The sequence below is a fragment of the Platalea leucorodia genome (genome assembly GCF_965183815.1).
Source record: "Platalea leucorodia genome assembly, chromosome: Z".
NCBI classification, from domain to species: Eukaryota; Metazoa; Chordata; class Aves; order Pelecaniformes; family Threskiornithidae; genus Platalea; species Platalea leucorodia.
Window position 1 is genome coordinate 9,768,382 of NC_138858.1, and position 19,310 is coordinate 9,787,691.

Here is a 19,310-nt window from a genome sequence, read left to right on the forward strand (position 1 = left end):
CACAGACCTCTGAGACTTGAATAATTTAAAGCTGCATTTGGTGCAATTTGAATTTTTCTTTAGGGAGGCAAAGTTAAATACCTTTAATTTGTTCTAATTATTTCAAATTTGCAAGTTAATTATGGCTGATCATTAAATAACAAAAAGGACTATCGTCTCCATAGAGTTTTACCTCCTACCCTCTGCATTACTTAAGCTAGATTTTAGTATGCATGAATTAACTTTCTAAATAATCACACGGTTTGACTAAATGGCTCAGTAAAATGAGCTCTGATCCTCAGAATGAGCATTAATGGACATTAGAAAGGCTATTGGGACCCATGTTACTAACATTATAAGTATTTTTAATGGGGTCTTATTTACTAATCTTTATGTACTGTTCAAGTTAGGGCACCATATAGATACATTATTCTGCTTTAATAGAGGAAAGTCAGTTCTTCAAGATACTAAAACAAATGTCCATTTAGAGCCAACTAAATTCATTTTTAAATTAATGCAGGAAAACTCTCATAGAATTTAACTTGTTTTAGCTGCTCATCCTGATGAATCAATCCAACATAATGGTAGCCTTGGTCTGCAAATGAAGTTTTACAGATCTATTGAATCGCTAAGCAACTCAAGCAGCTAAGGTTCTTGCCATAGAGTAGCATTTACTACCGGCATGTGTACACCCACGAGATTTCATCTCTTCCCTGCTCTGTACCTAGCGCTCATCTGATGGGTTCCCAGTCATCCATCTCAAATTTGTATGCTCACCTTTCACTGAACTCTGATCTTTCCATGCATTTTTCAGTGCAGATCAGTGGCATCCAGAGAACATGACTACATTATAACTAGTCAGAAACCCAAAACGTGAGGCAATTCATGCCTCCAGTATATATGTTCAACAGATGGCTGCCTTAATGGTACCCTACTGCACCCTGTTGAGGCAAGGGCTTGCGAGTTTAACCATTATCAAACTAACAGATTGCTGTGGTAGGTTAGCTCCAAAAGCAAACATGTTGGAATGTTATTTTCCTGTTCCGCAATTTCTGTTTTAAAAATAAAATAATTAACAGTTCATGTGTGCAATCTGCTGCAATTATACCAGGCCAAGAACGCATAACACTTAATGATGCAAAACTGGTGATAAGTAGACAACCCAAGCAATACGTTTTTGTAGTTGGAACCTGTATTGCCATTTCAGATGCAGTTTGACAAACAGGCTGAAAATTGCTTCCCCCCCACCACTTTGGCTGGGAGAGTTTTCAGCCAGATCAGCTTCCAGAGTCAGCTCAGTATAAAGCAGCAGTATCACAAGTGCTGGGACAAAGAAGAAGGTGTCAATATATCACAGAATCTTCTTTTCAGCAGGGGTCCAAACTTAGATCAGTTTAAATCAAGTTATCAAACTACACTTTTGAAAACCACCAGTTCCAAAGTGGGACTGTTTGGGAAGTTGGTTGCCTGCATGGCAAATAAAAAAATATTCACAGAGAGAAAAGAAGGACTGTAGACTTTGGGTGAGTGGATCTAAGAAGCAACAACAGAGGTCTCCTGAACAACCACAACTTTTTCAGTCCTTTCAAGTGTACTGTGTTACTCTTTGTAAGCCCCTGCTTCCAGAACTGCTAAGTGCCACAGATTTTTCAAGCGATTTTTTTCCAACAATGTGTAAGGTAGAGCAGTGTGATTACCCTAACCCACAAGGCAAAGAAGATCAGAAATTGACACAGGAAGGAAGCTGAGCCCCGGACAGCAAGCAGGTCAGCAGAGGTGGAAGAGAACTGGAACCAACTCCCAAACATTCAACTCACTGAGAAAAGGAGACACCTGAAATTAGTGCATACACCGTGTGTGTCTGCTTAGAGCTAATCATGAGGAAAACCCTGAGAGCAGAGCTAGAGCTTATGGCCCTCCTTAGCACATCTCCATCCGCAACCTGGAGTCCTCTTCTGAGGGGACACAGCCTGCCCCTTCTTTCCAGTGGAGCTGGGGAGAAACACGTCAACATGTACAAGCCAGCAGAGCAGCACATGGGAAAGAGAAGGGAGACTGGTCCACTCGCTCCTGCTTTGTGTAGGGTATGCAAATCTACAGGACGGCTGAGTAGAGCTGGAAGGGAGGCAAGAACGGTGCAGGAGGGGAGGAGAAGCACAGTGTGAACTTCAGGGCAATCTCTCATCCCTGAACGCCATCACTCTTCCTTTCCTCACCACAAAACCAATCTGCTCACATCAGCAGATCAACAACCTTAAAAACACACTGTTAAAAATCTAAAGCCTATCATATTGAAACATAGAGTGCTTGGAAAAAACAAATCTAAGCTTAACATTTTCCCCCTCCTTTAAAAAGCAGGAAAAATATCCTATTCTAATATGGACCTCGAAGGCCTAGAGTGAGATTTTGTGGCCCAATTATGAAACCTGGCATTTTGAGGCTTATGTTAACATGCATCAGCATGTTAATGACACTGCTGGGATCCAGTGCATGTTAATAAGAAACAGCTGCTTTCCTTTCTAGACAGCGTGTTCATTTATAGTTTTGAGATCATAGAACAGTTTGGGTTGGATGAGACCTTTATAGATCATCTGGTCCAACCCCCCTGCAATGGGCAGGGACATCTTCAACTAGAACAGGTTGCTCAGAGCCCTGTCCAACCTGACCTTGAGTGTTTCCTGGGATGGGGCATCTACCACCTCTCTGGGCAACATGTTTCAGTGTTTCACCATCCTCACCATAAAAAATTTCTTCCTCGTATCTAGTCTTAATCTACCCTCTCGTAGTTTAAAGCCATTAGCCCTTGTCCTATTGCAACAGACCCTATTAAATAGTCTGTCCCCATCGAAATGCTTAAGCCCCGCCGCATTGAAAGGCGGCGATAAGGTCTCCCTGCAGCCTTCTCTTCTCCAGACTGAACAACCCCAAATCTCTTAGCCTGTCCTCATAGCAGAGGTGTTCCAGCCCTCTGATCTTTTTTGTGGCCCTCCTCTGGACCCTCTCCAACAGGTCGATGATCTTCAGGACTGAGTTCAGGTCCTTTCTCGCGTATTTTTCTGGGCAAAAGGCAGGAGGGCAGGGACAGGTAGGGGAACACCTCAGCAGCCAGTAAGAGTTCTGGAACTGAAATACAAATATTAGCAAATCTGCTTTTAATGAAAGGATTTTTCGTCACAGAAAACAGACAGTGATTGCCTACAATCTACATGTGATTATGCACACAATATATTGCTAGGGAGTGATGCAGAGCATTCATCTCTTACAGTCCTCTTCAGGCTCAGCGCTCTCAAATCCAGTAATGCCTGTGGCTGTATCAGGTTTCTCTGATTTTTTTTTTTTCTTCTGTTGAACTGTCTCTCTTGGACCTACTGTGTTTGGTTTACTTTTCTCTCGTGTTGGAGGAGTTATACTGGCCACTATGCTGAAAACTTTTCCATGTATCAAGCTGTACCAGGGTACAGTAATCCATAGCACGGCTTCTCCAGACCACTCTTTCAGAGACCAGTTCCTTCGCCATTCCCTCAGTGACTGGTGCTCAGATATTTAATTCCACCAGCAAGAATTGAGGCCACATACGCTCTTAATTAGCAATGACCTATTAGATCATACCAGCCATAGGTGAAACCCTGGTCTCATTGAATCAATCAGAATACTGCCTTTATCTTCAATGAAGTCAGGACTTCACTTAATATACACAGTTAGAGGTCCATTTGTAGCAAGTACTAAGCTAAATTCCACCTAAAATTACTTTCAAGCCTTCCCTTTGAAGCCCTGTCCTCATTTGGCTTTAAGTTAGCTATATTTCAACTCCCTACCAGCACCTTTCCCACATATCTTAGTTTTCCTAATAAACAGCAAAATGAGCTTTGATTACTTGTCTCTCTTCTCTTCTGAATCCAAAGAACACTCCAACATAAAGGTTTTCAGACAGTCATAGAGAAATGGCCACAGAAAACAAACCGGCAAAGCTTTAGCAGGACAAAATGCTGTGATTGTGTGTTTGGCCTTTCCTACAGAGCAGAGCAGCTGTCGTTCCAGCAAGCAGTGCTGTCAGCCTTCACAAAAGAAAGTCATGTAAATGTCAAGTCATAGGTATAAAAACAATCCTTCAAAACGGTGTCTGTGTATCTGAAAAGCCTGCCTAGCTGTCACCAGCGAAAGTACCATAAGGAATGACGCAAAAGCCTGTTCAGGACAAACAAAGTTTTTGAACTAAATCCAAACTTCTCCAGTAGATCAAGCTGCATCACTCTCTCCTTCAGAAGGAGAATCACAGGCTCTTCAGCAAAGTGAATGTCTGTCTGAGTGCCTTATCCAGCATCACTATTGTTTGGCTGAGAGCCAGCCCCATTCACAAGGTGCCCATCAAAATGCCATATGCAAGCTATCTCCTGAACAAACATCCCCCTAATTAGATTTCAATTTGGTTGTGATAAAGGCATAGAAGAACAATGCATCATCCCTTCTCAACTTGGCTCACCCAGGACAAAAGACTTTACAGTAGATGGGCTGCACTGCAAAACAAGCTGTGGCTGACCTGCTGGTGCAGGTAACCACGTGCTCAGTGCAAGAGTCATTATGTTTTCCTTCGCTAAGACTATTGGTACATAAGCACTCTCTCCTCCATAGGAGATTCCAGACAGGCTGATAGGTGTTGATAACAGGAGCTTTCAGTAAATGAGCAGCAATTGCAAAAGCCCTTTTTCTGACCATGGATCACATCATGGAGCAATCATTTGCTAAGGATAAGTGACAATATAGCAAAGGAGGGACACAATAAGAATTGAAAAGTAGGTAGAGCAACAGATATTTAAGATTGGACTCTTGTGTGCAGCTATTATGAAGAATTACATATGCACAGAAAATAAGACTTTTGGAGGATCCTGTAATGCCTATACAGGGATAGAAGAGTTATAAAAGACATAACATCTACAGCTTCTTCTGTTCGTTGACAAAGTTGCACTTGACAGATGCTTACTTTCAATACTCAGGATACTGGTATGATAAACTGTCATCCCTGGTTTCTAAGTCAGGAAGTGAAGGACCATGAAGTTACAAACTTCTCACATTGATAGCAATGAAAATTAATAACCACTAAACTGGGCAAATACACGTACCCCTAAGGATCCTGAGGTGACCTTCCATGTCATTGACAGCTCCCCTGATATCAAGGAACATGTTGCACGGAAAGCCTTTCATCAATGCATCGAATTCCATAATGAACACCATTAGAGGTTTTATCTTTTCTGTTCTTCTGAGGCTGCTGTCCTTGAATTTGATTTCTCTAATGACTAGGAACGATTACAACCAAAACCAACATGGGAGCACCCTTACAGGACCCATCTTTTTCCATGAAAATTCTGCCCTCTTATTCTAATCATCTTTATCTGTATCACATTATGATTGAATCAAAGATTTTAAGCACAGATTACTATGGGGTTTTAGGGTTATATAGGTCTGTTAGTGTTGAAATCTTACTAATCTCAGGACTAGTGAATCTGGAGACTGTAATGTTTTTCTTATTCCAAAAAGCCATCAGAGGCTCAGTGTGTTGGCATGAGCTCAGTCCAGGTACAAGGCACAGCTCTAACATGATGCCAACAAGTCTCCTCGCACCACACTGGCTCTCCAGCCAAATACAAACCTCATGTGGTTTATGATTATTGTTTTATAGTGATCAAAACCAATGACATGTTAGAATATAGCCAGATCTGCAGCTATAAATGTACATAGCATCCTAAATGCTCTCATACTAGGTTCTTTTAAAATGGTGTCGCACTCTATCCCACTTCTGTTGGAAACACCCCTCCTGATGAATCTTTACACTTCATCAGCCTTTTTTGTATGAATAAATCACATCTGTGGGACATGGTCACTCTATGATTAAGGAGTACATTAATAATTTACTACTATACTAGTACTCATCTATATTATATTGCTTAGTAAAATGAAAACAGTGAGATTGTTTATTGACCTGCTTTTAAAAAAAATCTCACAGTCCAAAAAGAAGTAGAGACGTTAGACTTTGGACTTTAGTCTGATTAGTGGATTACCATGCTCAACAGATTTAGATTTGACAAGGAAGGTCTTGGTAAAGATTTAAAATATCACTTCAATTGCCTTGAATCCACTGAAGTTACGTATTTCATAGAGTGTGTTTGATGGCTAGTGACTGAAAAATCAGGTATCTATTGCAAGTGCAATACAGACTTAGGCGCCTAACTGATGGCATACAACTCTAAAAACCACGGCCTGAGCCCCACAAAAAATCACACACTAAAGATTTCCTTTCAGTGGATGGATTTTATGCGAATGTGACAGTACCACCAAATATTGACTCAACCAGTATGCTTATAGAATGGATTTAACACTTTTTTTGTACTCTTATATTCAGGAAATAAAGAGACATAATAGAATTGAAACCACACAGAAACCATTGCCTCGCCAAGAGGCACATATCAGAGAGCTATGTATTGGCATGCTCTGATGTCCAGTATCAAGGCAAGGAACAAAGGGAAGAGATCCTGGCACAAGGCTGTGTACAGTGAAGCTGCGGGCTCTGCCCAGGCTCTGGCTGCCGGTTCCCTGCCCCTAGAAACTGAACGTGACAAATACACCATGTACTTTTGTGAGTCTAGATAAAAGTGATTCTTGCCATCTTACAGCTACTGCTATTGATCTTAGGTCTTGGAAGTCTACCTTTGCACAAGTTTGCTATAAGCTGTTTGGAAATGTCTGTCCAGAGTTGTTGCCACCAGTGCCACTCTGACGCTGTGATGTGGGTTTACAGGCTTGCATTATTTGTGTTGCCAAACCATCTCAGCCCTACTGAGTCTACAGCCAGTATATAAATTTAGCTGATCTCTCACGAGACATGACTTTGTCAAAAAAGATGCAAGATGTAAATGGAGATTAAAGGAGCCCAAAGTTAAAAAGAAAAAAAGGATTAACTACGCATCAATCAAACAGAAGGTCATGTATTACACAAAGAGGTGAAGTCTGGTACTATTGACAGAAGACTGAAGACACTTGCATACTGTTTTGTTTCAAACTTTTGCGTGTGCTAGAAGCCATACGTAAACTTTTCTACATAGAAGAGCTGATGATTTGTCACTGCAGCTGATTTACAATACTTCTCTCCCTAGGTCACTGGTCATATCTTTTGAGTATGATTTAGATTTTAGGTGGATTTACTGGGCAGATACCATCCTTGTGGTCAGTGGAAAGAGATGGACTAGTTTGAAACTCATCAAATTAGGACTGAGGATAGGAAAGAAAAATAGCACTCTGAAAATCTGAAAAAAAAACTCTGAAAAAAATCTCTGAACTCTAAAAAAAGGTCTCAAAGACTTAAGATATGACACAGAATAGACACATGCAGGCAGGAGTCACCATGATGTGACTCAGCAGTTCCAAAAGTCAGAAAGAGTTAAGGAATGTGGTAGCAGCATGTTCATGCAACACCCAAAACAATGTGAAGTCTCATTTAACTGAAGGAGTAAAGCAGAGAAGGTGGTAGATAAAACAAAAAAAAGCAGCAGCTTTGTCACTTTCCGCAGAGCCCTATAGACTGATACAGTAGACAACTGGCCTTTGAAGGAGGGTTTCAGAGAAGCAACGGTGACAAGATCTGAATAAGCAGCCAAGATACTCATTTGGAAAACTTGTTTTGAAGGTGGGAATGAATATCGAGCAGTCAGAGAAGACTTTACAGTAGTCAAGGTACAAGATGAAGGACTAGAGCAAGGGGTGGTGTTTTAACTGTTGACACACTGAAGGCATGTTTTTGCTGCAAAGGAGAAGGAAGCTGCAATAGCTGTCAGCAGCCCAGATGCGTATGGAAAAGGAGAGTGACCCTGAGGTTATGAGTCTGAGTGACAGGGAGGATGTGGCGTTATCAAAATCAGAAGCGAAGAGAGATTCGGAAGAAAAAGTAAGGAGTTCTGTTTTGGCCAGATTAGGAATGATCTGAAGGCAAAACAACCAGGATTATGTGTCAGGGAGGCAGTCAGATATGCAAGACTAGACGGAACAGAGCAGAGGGTTTAAGAGTTATTGGCAGAGAGATGATAGCCAAATCCGTGTAACTGTATGTTGTCATCCAGGACATGGGTACAGAAATCTCCAGGCAAATCAAAGAGTGACTAAATCCCTTCCCTGCCACCTCACAGAGGTTCCTACCTAGTTCCAAAAGAAATTATCTAAAATAGTGCTGCAAAAACATGCATAAAAAAACCTGTCTCTCCATAAAACCTAAAGATCATACTTTTTCTAAATTAGGGCAACCACTAAATGAAAGTTAACCCGAACAATAACTTTAGCTAAACTTCAGGTCACATGCATTTAATATAATGAGATGAAGAATATGAAAAGGCCATTCATAATGGAATTCATTGAGTTAGGAATGCCATGCTTAGCTGCCTTATAACATATAATTAATGATCCTATAAAAATCCAGCAGTACGAACTCTCCCGGCTGCCCGCAGAACTCTTCTTTATGCTGGGTAGGGCAAGCAAGCATCTGCTTCCACAAATACTGCCCTTTGAGAAGCTGAAAAGCTTTTTTTTCCCCTGCTTCATCAGGGACCGCACTGCCATTTCCATGACACGCTGAGCTTTGAACCGTTACCCAAATCAGCCTATAGCATTTGGCAACCCAGTACACATCTGTCATGATAGACTGGTTATTGGTGAAATGTTAAAGAAAAAGTCATTAACTCTTTTCCATTGCCTCTAATACCCCACCTTCCTCTAGATTATTTATAATCCCCACTAAACCCACCCTCTGTTTATAGTCTTTTAATACAACAGAGAAATATATACTATCTGGAGAGCTGTCTTTCCTTATACCACTCCCAACAATTTGGTACAACAAAAGACGTTCTCTCTCCATCAAAAGGCCTGATCCCTCCTGAAGCCTTGATGCTCAGATTCAAGGTTAAAGGATTAAGGCCTGAAGCACTGAGTACCAGAGGAAAGGAAGCCAAATATCAAAAGAAACACAAAAATCAATCCTGTTCACCGCAGGAGCAGTGTGAAGAACAAATCAGCTGGGCTGAATCTAAAATTTTCTCTGCGTGGCTCTCAAAAATTAGCACTGTTATAAATGTAATGGGTAGTTCTGCAAAACCTCAGCACCCATGCAAAGCCACAGAGTTCAGCTCAACACACCAGCATGGTCTGGAAAGTTTTATGTCAGAATAATTCAGTGGCAAATACACAAAGTCCACTTCAAAGCAAGTGAGAGCTGGGGAGAGAGCGAGAGCACGCGTGCCGTTATCTTTATATGTAGTCTGTATATCTGCAAGTGACAGAATCTAGTATTTACTGGAGTTTGCCTTTTGCTTCTATTCTCTGTGTGCTGAAGTGCAGCCAAGGTCACAAGAGGGGTGGGGGAGTGGGTTTTAGCTTAGTGCAGCTGTGATCATGGCCAGAACAGCAGGGTACAGAGGATTTCTTGCTTAACTTTGTAATGCCAATAGGTTTTGTTCTTAGTCCTGCCCCATCAGTTCTGATATAAGCTTTTAAATGGCGTGAAAGTTGTGCGGGTGGGTTTAAAATCTCATAATTTAAAACTACCTTCCAGAACATTTTGTTTTATAAGATTTTTCTTAACTTTTCCAACTCACAAATTTCTGGGACATATGAATATCTAGATTAAACACCATTTTCTGTTCATCCAAGATTACATATAAAAATAAAAAGTAACAAAATATGTCTGAAAAAGCAATCCACTCCAATTTATAAAAATAGAATTCAGGTTTTCAAAATTCAATTCAGGCAGTAAACTAACAGTGTCTACATTTTCCTGTAAAGAAGGAATCTGCAAATGACTTGCAAAAATGTCTCTCACTGTCTGCAAGTGTTGGCAAGGAACAAACTCCTTCAGGAGACGCATGAATTTTAAATATTTCAACCCAAAGACAAAAAATCTCCAAACATTTTCAGTTCTGATACGTGATATTACAGAACTACACCTATGCAGAAGACTGGCAGGAAATGCAAGTTTTGTGACAATACCAAAGTGCTCAAGTTTTAGGAAGCCTGTTTTCACTGGTTGCCATTCTATGCTTATCAGTATTTCTAACACCAGAGTTTCTGTGCTTTTTGAAGACCTCACCTACAGGTTGGTTCCATCTGCCTACAGAAGCTTCTTTTGGTATCTCCTACCTACATCTTACACCTCAAGTCTATCAGTAGGCTTCCTGCTCAAGGTTACTCTGGACAGTAATGGAAATGATGTAATACTGCTGTGTGCAACATAATGATCATGAGAACAGAATCAGCATAATTCAGGTAAATGTAAGACACGCAGCTTCAAAAGCCTGTTGCAGTTGAAAGTAAACCTGAAAATGAGATTAGTGAAGTGAGTAGGTCAGCAGAAATGAACTCCTCGCTCCTCAGTCTGATAAGGATCGCTGCCTACCTTTAAAGAAGAAAAAAAAAGCATGCATAGCTATATGTAAAAAATTGCCACCGCCCTGCCCCATTCAGCAATAAGCTTTTAGTAACCACATCAGAACAAAAGCCTTCACCCTATGCAAGAAATCCTACTACCTTTACAGTCTGCACATGGCACTAATGAAGCAAAAATGTATATCTAACTCCAACTATACTCTCCCGTTACGTCACAACAGACTCCAGCAGCCATCTGTTGGAGGGATGCTGTGCCTATATATAGCCAGACAACGCCATGAGAGAAAGAAAAACTCATATCTGCACCTAATTCAGCATTTGCACTATTGGCAGATCTGCAAACACTTTTTTTACCGGCCAAACAAGTGTTCGCTCCATAAATATCCTATCTAAAAATGATACAAACTTCAATGTAAAATTATCTGGAACAAGAAAGTAACTTGGGTGTTAAAAGGAGCACTAACAAGCGGGTAAGCAGCTTCCAGACACACAGATTTTATGGGCCATTTGCAAGCACAGTTGATTTCAGCCCAATTTAATGTGCCAGTCTGCCAAAACAGCAAATAGATGAAAAATATCCCAACAAACTGTACTCAATACATTCCTAAAACTTGGCCAAGTACAATATAGATGCACCGCAAGAGACCAAGGACAACTCACAGATGAACTGAAGCCTGGGAGGTCTTGGACAACGAGCCAGTTATGGCACTGGTGACAGCTTCTCCTCCAGAGGCTCAGGACAAGAGTAACAGGAGGTGACACACACCGCCATGAAGAAGAACTGACAAGAAAACTCCAACTAGGAAACAAAATGGGTGCTACCATTCCACCGGTTCTTAAATACCACTTCCCATGAAACATGGGAGTAATGGGGCCAGCACAAGTCAGGTCAGAGGTGGCAGAGCCATGTGATTGCACGCAATTTTTATTTTATTTTTAAATTAGCTGGAGGGGGGGATTGTGTGAACAAACCTGGATATGCCTGGGACAGCAGGGGGAGCTGCGAGTCTGCATTCCTCTGCATGTCTATTTAATTGCATTGAATATTTGACAAAAACACAGAAGTATGCTTGCACATCACCATAGAAAGATGCCTGCATGTCTAACAAGCCACAAAAAAAATCGAGTTCATAACAAAGCATTAAACAAGGAGCAAGAGATAATTGTCACCTTCTCTCACAAGATAATAAAAATAGTTACACCATAAACATAGAAATCTTTTAAAAGACCCCTGACAGCATTCCTTCCTGGAACTATCACCATAGCAATGAGCATTCAAATAGGGGGAAAGAACTGCTGAATTCTGTGTTTGATATTTTCAACTAACTAAAAATACAAACTGGAAAAAATACACAATGGTGATATAGAATGAAGCACACAAATGTAAGAAGCCTTCAACAAAATTAAAGGTGGCAAATTCCACCTGAAAATCTTTAACACGCCAGGAAAGAAATCCTTTAACCAGGTAGCATCCATTGAAAGAGTGCCCGCAGATAACTGTAAACCCATCCGATAGCTGCTGTATCCAACAATTCCTATTTATAACATTTTGCACAGGTCAGTGTAGAGGTGCAGTGGCAGCATTGTGTGAAATCTGAGGAAAAGGTGCATGTTAGTGAGAAGGCAGTAGAAAGCTCTACCGGCAGAGCCATATAGGAAACCTAAGAATCAGAAAAGCAGGGAATCTTGTATGTTAAGATTTAGGCACACAGCAGAGCTCTGGGGAGGGGTACTTGCAAAGTAGCAAACTGTATCTTCTCTAGTTGGTGCTATTAAATAGGTCTTATTTCCATGACATTCAGATCCAAAGTTAAGATTAAATAAAGGAGGGAAGAGTGGATTGTTTTAAAATTCCTCTCCCAGATGCAGACATCAGGAGCACACACAAAAGCAGGTGCCGGGTGTATTGATCCTACTGGATATGCATGGAGTGGGTACTTGAGCATGTACCAAGCATCTGTGTCTGGGAGATGGAAAGCACTTTGTAAAAGGCTGGTTTATGCTAAACAAATGCATCAGGTTATGTTTTTATTTTGAATATTTTAAAGCATCTTGCATACTGGGGCAGACTTGAAAAGAAATTACACAGACAACCAGACAACTTGCCATTAATTGTACAAGTTACTATCTCCATAGCTGAAAATTGGCTGTGGGCTCACTTAGGAGCACTCCAAGCTACTGAAAACCATCCTCAATAAAACCTGCTCTAACTGCTGCACCTTGGAGAACTGGAGATCCTGCATCTGAAGACTCTTCAGGTCCCAGGCGCTGGCCCAGCTGCAACTAGGCAAAGAGACAGACACATTTCTTCCCAACAGCTCCTCAACATACCCAGCAGGGAAGTGACATATTCAACACTGCAAATTCATAGCGGGACCATCCGAAGAGGCTGAGATGGACAACGCTTGCTGACTTTGATAATGAAAAAACTATAATGGCACATTTAGAAGAGCAAATGAAACAGGCATCCATTAGAAAATTTGGCTGTAGTTTGCAGTTGTCCCCAAGGTAAAAGTTTTCCTTTTCACAGACAGCCAGACTATGACCGACATTTGTATCAGAAATCAAACTTTGTACTTTATTTGCTCATGGAATCTTTTCTTCCTTTTTCAAGGAGGGAAAAAATTAATCCCTACAGGAGATGACAAGATGCCTTTTAAAGTACATATCTCATTTCTGACTACAATTACCTTTCAATAGCCTGGCACAGCTGCACGCTCCTATTTGCTTTTTGTTTTTCATTAAGGGCTCCTCTATTATTTGTACCCATCCTATAGCATTTATGCCTGGCAATGATGCACATTCCCTTGCCTATGATTCTTCCCACAGACAGTAGAGAATAAATTGCAATTAGATTTTCGTAATTGTAGATAATTAACTCAAAATGAGCTGTTAATTATAAAAAAAACTATGTTTTTCAGTTCTTGATTATATTATTTATTTTACTTCTAAACTCCAATACCTCACTTCAGCAAGTTTAGTATTTTAAAGGACTTTCACCATTTCTGTTAAAATACCAGGATATTTTTAAGCTAAGTTTTGCTTATTTGAAGACTGAAATCAAGTTTCATGCTGTGAGGTTTGCTAGAGGAGCTCTCATGTACGAACTGGAAGTCAGAGAGGGCTGGTTTTCCATTAGGGTTCTGGTAGCATTTGCTGTAGCAAGAACCATTTGGCAGGTCAATTAAAAAACAATTAATAAACACCCTCCCCCCCAAAAAACAAAAACAAAACCAAAAAAGAGACTGTTAAAAAAAAGGATGTATTCCTCTCAGCTCTTCATCCTTTCTAAGCTCTAGCCACACGCTTGCACACTCTCTCTTGATACTGAAGAAAACATCACTTACATATTCAAATGCATAAAAGAGACAAATGGACTTGTCTTCCGTAGCCTCTTTCAGCCTTGCATTAGAGTAAATTATTTAGGGAGCATTCATCTGGTAACCTTTACGAAACTGAAGATGGCATATAGGAAGAAAAAATTCCAAGTGTTTTGCTGCCAAACTTTGGAACCAGCTGGCATGGCAACTTGAGACTGCACAAACACATATTAACTTTGAAAAATTATAGTAAATTAAACCATGGGAATGAAGAGAGGGTGGGGAACCTTTTGAAATCTGGAACTCTCATTTTGTTAACGACACCGGTTTTCCTTATTTTTCCCTGCTAGGCTATGTAGATTTTTGCAGGTTTTTGATAAACTGTCGCCAAGATGCCCTACAGATGTTCTAGGTGACATTTTACCTCCAAGGGGCTTAATGCTACTGCATCTTAAACATATCATGACTCTCTTTTGTTACAGTGATCAGACTTTGATCACTTCAGTCTGTGTGAAAACAAAACAAAAAAAGCATCAGAATGCAATGAGGATATGCCAGTAACTTACAGCAGCCAAACACCTGGTTAAGCAATGAAGTATTCCAAGGAAACTAATAACTACTGTTGTTCTGGAGAAAGAAGTTTTATCCCTTTTCAGTGAAGAAGGATCCCAAAAAAAGAAAATAAAATTAATATCATTTGAAGTAAAATAAAAAAAGAAAAGCCCTTCAGTTTATAAATAAATTAACCGTTCTTCCAGTATTCTTATAATGGAGAGAAAAGCTTATTATTTAAAAATCTACTTTTCTCACTAAAGAAGAGGCCATTCGAAGAACAGTTGCTCTTCTTGTCCACTAAACAGGGGATACTTTGGTCAAAAGAACAGATATAGCTAAAGCGTAGAACAAGAAGCTGTTACTTTATGAGAAAAGGAGAAAAACCCTGTCAAATCCACAGTTTTTATTTGTTGCTTTTCTAATAAGCCTGAATCTTCTTCCAGTGGTAACAGGAAATGCGACAGGGTGGGACAGAAAGAAAACACAATAATGTATTGATTAAAGTTTTAAATGCAAAATTGAGATAAAGAGCTAAATACTGGCTTAACACTACTTCCAGTTATTCCAGTGGTAGTTTGCTCTGATCACGTTGAAGCAGAGGTGCAACACAGCATTGTTTAAAAAACAAGTAACTGTCACCAATTGTAAAAGACAATTTCTATCTGGGAGTTAAAGGATAATGTATTTTTTACATCAGGTCCAAATCAAGATTAAAAAGATGTTGTGATCTTAATTGAAAAAAAAAGAAAGGCAAGCAGTACCTAGAACAAAGAACAAAAGCTAAGATTGTGTGAGAACTCCATCTTGCACTGGGATAGGTTAGCGTCCTTAAGAGATGATACACAAAACCCGAGACCTCCACAGGAAGTCAACCCCTAAATATTGAGTAATAACAGATCAGCATAACTATTGATTTGACTCATAAAAGACAACAGCCAATGAATTTTACCTTTCCTGCAGGAAAAAAAGCTCATAATCTGAAACAAACACATGAAGAAATACACTTGGCAGCCAACAGCACGCTGTCAAGAAGATATACTGACACTGTGAAGTACTTAGAAGTGAAGAGAGGAATTACCTTAGCCCCATGCTGTTGCCGTTCATCATCAGAGCAAGTTCTCCAGGTGCTTCATCAATGGGCACATCTTCTGAACCTGGTACATGGCCTCTAAACCTGAAAAAGCAGAGTTGGCTGGATTTGCAGCTGGTCAAATTGTAACACCAGGAACTTGCCACAAAGAGGTGAGCTGTGTGTCTACAGACAGGGCACTTAATCACATTAAATGAAAGGCTTTCACAGCTGTTTTCATGCTTCCAGATATACTTTTGTATTGGAAAGCTGACTTACATCCAGTGCTTTTTATTCTAAGGGTTTCCATTGGGAAAAAGATTAGAAAAATTTCATTTACTGATTTCCAATGACCTGCTCCCTTAAGAAAATGGTCACAGTATCCAATAACAAACATCCTTGTTGGGCTCACATTACAGCTCCAGCAGGAGCAGAGCTCAAAGGCATCATGTGTAAGCTGCATAAAATGTAGAATCCATTTGAGATGGTTGTGTCTCCTGAAACTATGGGCCCACAGATGATGCTCCGTTTTTAACAGATGACTCCACTTTTTTCTTTCTCTCCAATGAAGACAGAAAAATCAGCAATAGAGGTACTTCTCCCTTTTTATTTGAATTAAATTCCTGCTTCCAGGATTTACTCGTATTTGTCTACTCTGGTGTGGCTGGCATCAGGAGGAGTCACGAACTGCCCCCTTCCCTGCACACACACCATTTTTGATAGCCAAGCAACTATTTCACATAGAGAGAAACTACAAATTGAAAGTACTGTGCTCGCTTGAGGCTAAATAGGGAAATGTGGAATACTAAAATGCAGCTATGATGCAGCGTGGCCAAAAAAAGGATCGATTGAAACTTTCACTAAAAGAGCAAAAGAGTTAATAGCCAATAATTGCAAATGGTCAGACCTTTTACTTGTCATTCAATGACAATACTTTCAGCAGCTCAGAATGGACCTTAACCAGCACTCCACCCATGCAGAAGGACAGACAAAAATAAACACTATCTGGAAATGGATTTTTGTTGCATTGGTTTTTTAAACTGTCATGATGTTAAGAGATGAACTAGGTTAGAGCCTCCTGACAATGAAGCAAAGGGTATTTGAGCTTAGCTAAACAAATTTTTATTGTTTGTACTATATAAAATTACCCTGTTACCAAATGCAAAAGTGAATTATACACCTAGAACTGAAACAGAACTGTGATACCTAAGAGATTTACCTATAAATATAAAACATTTAATTCTAAAGAGACTGAATATTTTTTAAGAGCAAGCACGCTATATTCTAGTTGCTTTTCTTAGAGAGAATATGGTTGCTTTTCTTAGAGAGAATATGCTTTCACCTGCACCTCTGAAAAGAGACCACAAAAATACTGGGTCCTCAGATTGTCATGATTTTCTTTCATACAATTCTTTTAGGTAAGTAGAGCTCTGTAAACCATGAAGTTTTTTCAGGAAAAAAATGGTTAAAATAGGCATAATGGCATTAACAAGCACATCATTATAGATATATTTAAGGTCCATTTTTTTCTGGGCTTATGATGCCTCAAAGGCTGAAAAATATCCATTAGAAACAAAAACACCAAAAACTCAGACTCTATGTCCTTCGTATTCTACTTGTTTTTCATTAGAGGGATGCATGCATAGAATTAAGGTATTTGATGATTAAGAATCCATCTGTTCCTGCTTAATTCTCACCTGAAGTCATAATCCTTTGTTTGTGACCTCAGTCATTTTCAACACACACAATTGTGATTGCCTTTAAGACAGGCATTTTTAAAGCCACATAAACAGATTATTTTCAGTGTAAGCTACAATCCAAGAGAACAAACAAAAGACCACCTAAATTACAGTATTCTCTTTTAGAGTTTGAAAAGTAGCCAGGGGGCTGGGATTAAGAAGAGAACGTGATATATTCCTCCATGGTGGTTATAATATGTGAATGTAGGAAGTGGGTCACATAAAGCAGACTCTCATAGGATGCGGTCAGCAATTGCCATACTAAAACAGTATCGAAATAAGCATCCTTGTGAAACCCTCCTACTGCTTCTTCTAAAAGACTGCCAGATTTTTCCCCATTGTTTTCCCTTCCTAATGCTGAAATGTTAGTACTCAACTGAGTTACACTAACTAATTCAGCTTGCTTTAACCCACTCCCTTTCACTGTTCCTCTCTGCTCTAGTAACGTGATACCAATAAACTAGTTTCTCCCTCTTCTCCAGAGTCCCCCATTTATGTTGTCAGGAAGGTGTTATCTCACCTTCTGCAACAAGCTCACGGGCCTTTCAAGTTACATTCCATATTTCTATGGTTACTGCCTTTCCCTTCTTCTATTTTTTACACACGTCTTCTGCCTCAGTCTTGGCATTCTCCCTTCCACAAACATCACTGGGAAGAAAATGTCCTTGCATACAAAGGGTTCCTTCCCTTTTCCATACCTATATATGGAAAAAAATATATATACTCCATGTATATATAAAGTGATCTCCATCTTTTCTGCAAAACACACTTCCTCCAGTCCCCACCTAGGAAGGTGCAATACTTCAAAACTGACCTCTGCAAGCAAAGAAGGGGGAATGCCACATTTATGTCATCCACGCTCACATTGCTCTCTTGCCAAATGTCGGTATTCCTTGAAGTGCCTGCACTAAGATCAACCTCTCATTTTCTTCTACTGCTCCTCTTTTCCTACCTAGTCTTTTAGCACTGCTTTTCTTGTGCCTTTCTTTCTACCACATACTGTTTTCCTCTGCTGTTTTCCACAGCTGTCATGCTGTTTCCCAACAGTATATGCTAGTATACTAAAAAGTCTCCTCTCCTCTAAATCACTGTTAGAGAGAATTTGTGCCACAGGTATTGCCTATCTTATCAGTTCCATTCTCCCACTTTAACTATTGCCCATGTCTTCATTAGAAATTTTAGATTTTTTTTTTTAAAAATAAGTCTCAAAATCACCTGTTATAATCCATACGGGATTGGTGTAGTTGCTGTTGTTTTAGGAGCAGTTTTGCTTCTTGCTTAGCCAACAAATGTTGGAGTCGTTCCTTTTCAATTTCCAGCTCCATTTTCTGCAGAAGCAGCTTCTGCCTTCTTTCTTCATACAACCTTTTAGCCTGCTCTGTTTCTTTAGGCCCTGAGTCCACGCTGTCATTCAGCCCAGAAACTCGAGAGTGGCTAGAATAATCACAGGTTTTGTGAACTGGACCGGAGGGTCTTCTAGGTACCTGGCTGACATCGTGGCTCTCTTGCATGCTCCCTGAACACCCTACATGCCTGCAAGCACAACCGTGACTCACTTGCTGAGAGCATGTGCTCTGAAATTCATTTGCTTTCTGGTCCATCTCCTGAGCTGGTTTTACACGGTGAGGGCTCCTCTGCTTGGCTGGGGAAATCATATTGTTACACTTTCTGTGCAGGTGATTTTCTACAGGATATTCCTTCAGACACTCCTGACGGTTGCAATGGATTTCCGTCCCATAATCGTAATTATTCCTGCAAGGCTGAGACAATGCAACACGGGCTGGGCTTCCAGCGTTCGATGCTCTACTGTTCTTATAAAAAGTTTGAGGTCCCCCAATACCCAAGTAGGAACCATCTAGCTCCAAAGATGGTTGGTGGCATGAGTTCTTCTTACTGGATACCTGCAATAAGAGAAATAATTTCCTGTGAATTACTAAAATTTGTCTTTGCTCATTAATTTCACTTGGTAAATGTGTTCTCTCAGAAATAGACTTGCTGCATCATGCTGATGGACATACAGCCAAACCCGAGGAAATGTTTATCAGAAGACAGACACGAATCTGCTATCAAATCTACATTTCATTCCATCTACACAAGCGTAATAAATGTAAAACTACTGCCTGCAGGATCCTCAGCATAAAATGAGTCGCTTCAGAGTATCAAGTAGTTGTGAGCATCTAGGGTTACATAAAATCAACTTGAAGAGTGGCAAAAAACATTAAATGTTAATGT

The 19,310-nt window shown here is 40.1% G+C and overlaps 1 protein-coding gene across 3 annotated transcripts in view; it reads right to left on the reverse strand.

Moving 5' to 3' along the window:
• The window catches only part of KIAA1328, a 177,230-nt gene that overhangs the window by 40,170 nt on the left and 117,750 nt on the right, over positions 1–19,310 (reverse strand). For all 3 annotated transcript variants that reach the window (XM_082335359.1, XM_082335358.1, XM_082335360.1), the window contains 2 exons: positions 18,294–18,979; positions 15,349–15,444 (listed from right to left, as the gene is read on the reverse strand). In XM_082335359.1, the coding sequence (XP_082191485.1) occupies positions 15,349–15,444; positions 18,294–18,979 (782 nt within the window). The remainder of the gene's footprint in view (positions 1–15,348; positions 15,445–18,293; positions 18,980–19,310) is intronic.